At 57.6% G+C, this 3,125-nt stretch overlaps 1 protein-coding gene across 1 annotated transcript; it reads right to left on the bottom strand.

Annotated features, from left to right (window-relative positions):
• On the bottom strand, positions 1 to 2,756 carry LOC118173622 (interleukin-4-like). The gene is made up of 4 exons (XM_035338372.1): positions 2,217 to 2,756; positions 1,945 to 1,992; positions 374 to 505; positions 1 to 99 (listed from the first exon to the last, which is right to left on the bottom strand). Exons 1-4 carry the CDS (start codon positions 2,349 to 2,351, stop codon positions 1 to 3), a joined length of 414 nt encoding a protein of 137 aa, XP_035194263.1. The 5' UTR covers positions 2,352 to 2,756.
• Positions 2,757 to 3,125: the final 369 nt, after the last annotated feature.

Here is a 3,125-nt window from a genome sequence, read left to right as displayed (position 1 = left end):
TCACAAATTCTCTTTTGCTACTCGTTGGAGGGCTCTGTGTAGGCCCCCTAGAAACTCCTGCAGTGAGGTAGTGTTGCCTGCTGCCACGGGACACGGTGCCTGCAAGGGGGAGACGTGGCTGTTAGCGTCCTTGCCCAGGACCTGGCCCTCAGGGACCAGCCCGGCTGCTCGAGGCCTCCGGGGAGCCGCGGTGCAGAAGGCTGGGCAGCGCGTGGCTGCGAAGAGCCGAGCGACGTGCCAAGCCCTTCACGTTCAAAGCCCACGCAGCAAAGCGCTTGTGTGAGGTTCCCGTGAAAGAAAACGGAGCGGGGGAGAGGCACAGGGTGTTGACATGCTGGGGTCTGTGCCCCCGTGGGGACCAGCGCTGCCTTACCTTGCGGCCGGCGCTCTTCTCTGTCACGATGCGCAGCAAGTTGAGGTAGATGCCCTTCAGCTGTTTGTGGCAGCCCAGGCTCTCGAAAACAACCGTGGAGGCTTTGCATAGGATCTCCATGTCGGTGTCTGCCTGGAAGAAGATGCAGACGGCTGATTTAGAAACTGCTTGTGTTCAGTCGCAGCCTTGCTAGCCGTGGGTTAGAACAGCACAAATAACGCGTTTCTAGTCTGAAGGGCAGACACGAGGCAGCCTGAGATGGCTGGGCCTCCACTGACTCCTCCACCTCAGGTGAGGCAGCAGCGGAGGGAACGGATCCGGCCCCAGCCCTGGCTCTGGGCTGCCCATGGCTGAGTGGCAGCTCTGTGGGAATCGTGAAGCCCCCTGAGGAGAGTTTGCCTCCTTCAAGCACTTTGTGCTGATGAAGTCCCGTAGCAGCAGTGTCAAAGATGAGGCGATAAGAGACGTGCCTGCGGTGCTAAGGAAACCATGCTGTTGCCTTTCCTGATGCTGTCTGTCCCTGGAAAGACAGGCAGGTAGGGGGGAGCTGTCCCTGCTCAGGTTTCTTTCGCTTTCACCCCAAATGGCTCCACTGAGCAAGCAAGCGGATGCATCTCTGTGGCATCCTTGCCCGACCCTCCGGCCAGCTGGGGCAGGCGTTGCAGCGCTGGAGGACGAAGGGGCTCTCATACGGCACAGGCCAGAGGGGCTGAGCTGAAGCACCGATGCTTTTAGCGGAAGAAAGATCCCCTCTCTGCACTTAGGGGTCGGGATACATCCCTCCTCCGTGCTCCTCCATCCTGTGCTCCCGGGGCCCTCAGCTGCTGCCGTTTCCCTGCTCGGTGCTGTGCAGCCGCCCCGGGCATCGCCTCAGCCCCACAGCACCCGGGGCTGGTCCCTGGGTTGGGAGGGGAGCTCCTGTGCCCTGGGGAGGGCATCGGCTTTCTGTGAAAACAGGAACTCTGGGGCTGGGGAGCTGGGCTTAGGCAGCAATTTTCAGAGCAGAAATAGGCTTTATTATCTGCCATTAAATCTTCTGCTAACTAGAGAGCCTTCCTCCAGATCGGGGGCTCAGGGGGGATAGAGAGCCTAACCAGCGCTCGAGATGCAGCGTGAGAGGGGTGTGTGGGTGTCTGTGAGAGAGTGACACACGGCTCCAAGGCAAAGGAAGAATTTCCTCTCTTCCTTTCTGAAAACCTCTAGAACAGTAAAAACAAAAAAATGACAAAAAAAAAAAAAAAAAAAAGAAGCCCATATGCTGCTAAAGTACACTCTCATTCTTGCCTGCCTGTTGGTCTCCTGCCTTCCAGCTGGGCCACGCTGATGGGGACCGATGCCACCACCAGCGTTGTGGCTTGTGGCAGGGGTCGGGGTGGTGGCAGAAGGTGGTGGCAGAAGGTGGTGGCGGTGTCCCACCATCCTGGTGCCTCGCCGGTGCTGGCAGCACGGGGACATCTCGGCCCCAGGCCCTGCCTGCCTGGGCACCGGACGGGTTTGAGGCCCCGCGAGGAGCCTCTCCCGCCACCGCCGATGGCCGAGTCACAGCTTTCGAGTCGGTGTTCCCGTCTTACCTCATTGCCTTCAAAAACATTTGTCACGTTCGTCTTGTCACAGGAAACCTTTATCAAGACAGAAAGGAGAGGAGCAATCAGAGAGGAGATATCGCCGCCTCAGAGCCATCCTGACACGCGCAGGCACACGGGCAGCCGCGGCCGGGCTCTCCCCGTGCCCTGGGACACGGCAGAAAGCCACGGCCGGGTTTGGCAGCTCTGCCTACGCTCAGCACCCTCCTTCTCGTGCCCAGCACAGCACAGTCCCTCCCTCCTGCGCCTGCCGCACCTACCTGCGTCGAGAGGATCTCGCCCAGCAGCCGGATGCTCTCCTTCAGAAAGATCGAGCGCTCCAGCACCGCGGCCTCGTGGCCCTGGCAGGCCAGCAGCGCCAGGAAGGTGAGCAGGACGGAGAAGGAGATGCTCATGGCCTGCTTGTACCGAGCTGCCTCAGCTCGCAGTTTCTGGATATTTTGGTGATCTATACCTGTGTGTGTGCCTTTCTGGAAGAAACATCTCAATTTATGGCTGTAAAATTGCTGAACCAGAGGGAAAAACTTATTTTTCCCTTATCTGCACTTTCCAAAGTTGCTCCTATCCAATTAGGACAACAGGTCTTTTTTGTAAAAGTCAAGATTTTCTTCTGATCTTGCATTACGTTTCAACGTAGGAAATTTCCACCGTTCAGATAACAGTGGTAGGAGTCAGATCACGTACAAAGAAAAAGTATGTAAACTGCCCACTTTTGGCTTCTTCGTTTCTCCATATCCCAAGACTTTCTGTGCACCGTGAGGTTGATGTGTCATGAGCCCAAATTGAGGACCACGGCTGTGACCGCGCTCAGATAATGGAGATTTGCTTTTTTTTTTTTTCTTTTCTTTTTTTTTTCTTTTCTCTAAATATCCTGTGAGCGCTTCCATTGCTCAGCTCTCGTTTCATTTGAATATCTCCAAATCATGCAAAGCGTCGTTCATCTGCATACAATTTTGTCTACACCGTTATCTTCACCTGCGCGCGGGGAGAAACAGAAAGCGCGGCGCGGCACCGCGGCGGGCGCGGCGAGGTCCTGCGGGGCGCCGCGGGGGGACACGTCCCTCCTGGCCCTGCAGGACCCCAGTGCGGTGTCACCAAGGGGACCTGGGCACGATGCGGGGGCCCGCTGCGGCCCCGCAGCCCCATACCCATAGCACCGGTGCGGGGCT

This window comes from Oxyura jamaicensis, chromosome 13 (assembly GCF_011077185.1).
Source record: "Oxyura jamaicensis isolate SHBP4307 breed ruddy duck chromosome 13, BPBGC_Ojam_1.0, whole genome shotgun sequence".
Taxonomy (NCBI): Eukaryota; Metazoa; Chordata; class Aves; order Anseriformes; family Anatidae; genus Oxyura; species Oxyura jamaicensis.
The sequence above is the reverse complement of the archived record's forward strand: the minus strand, read 5'-3'. Positions and strand labels throughout refer to the sequence as shown.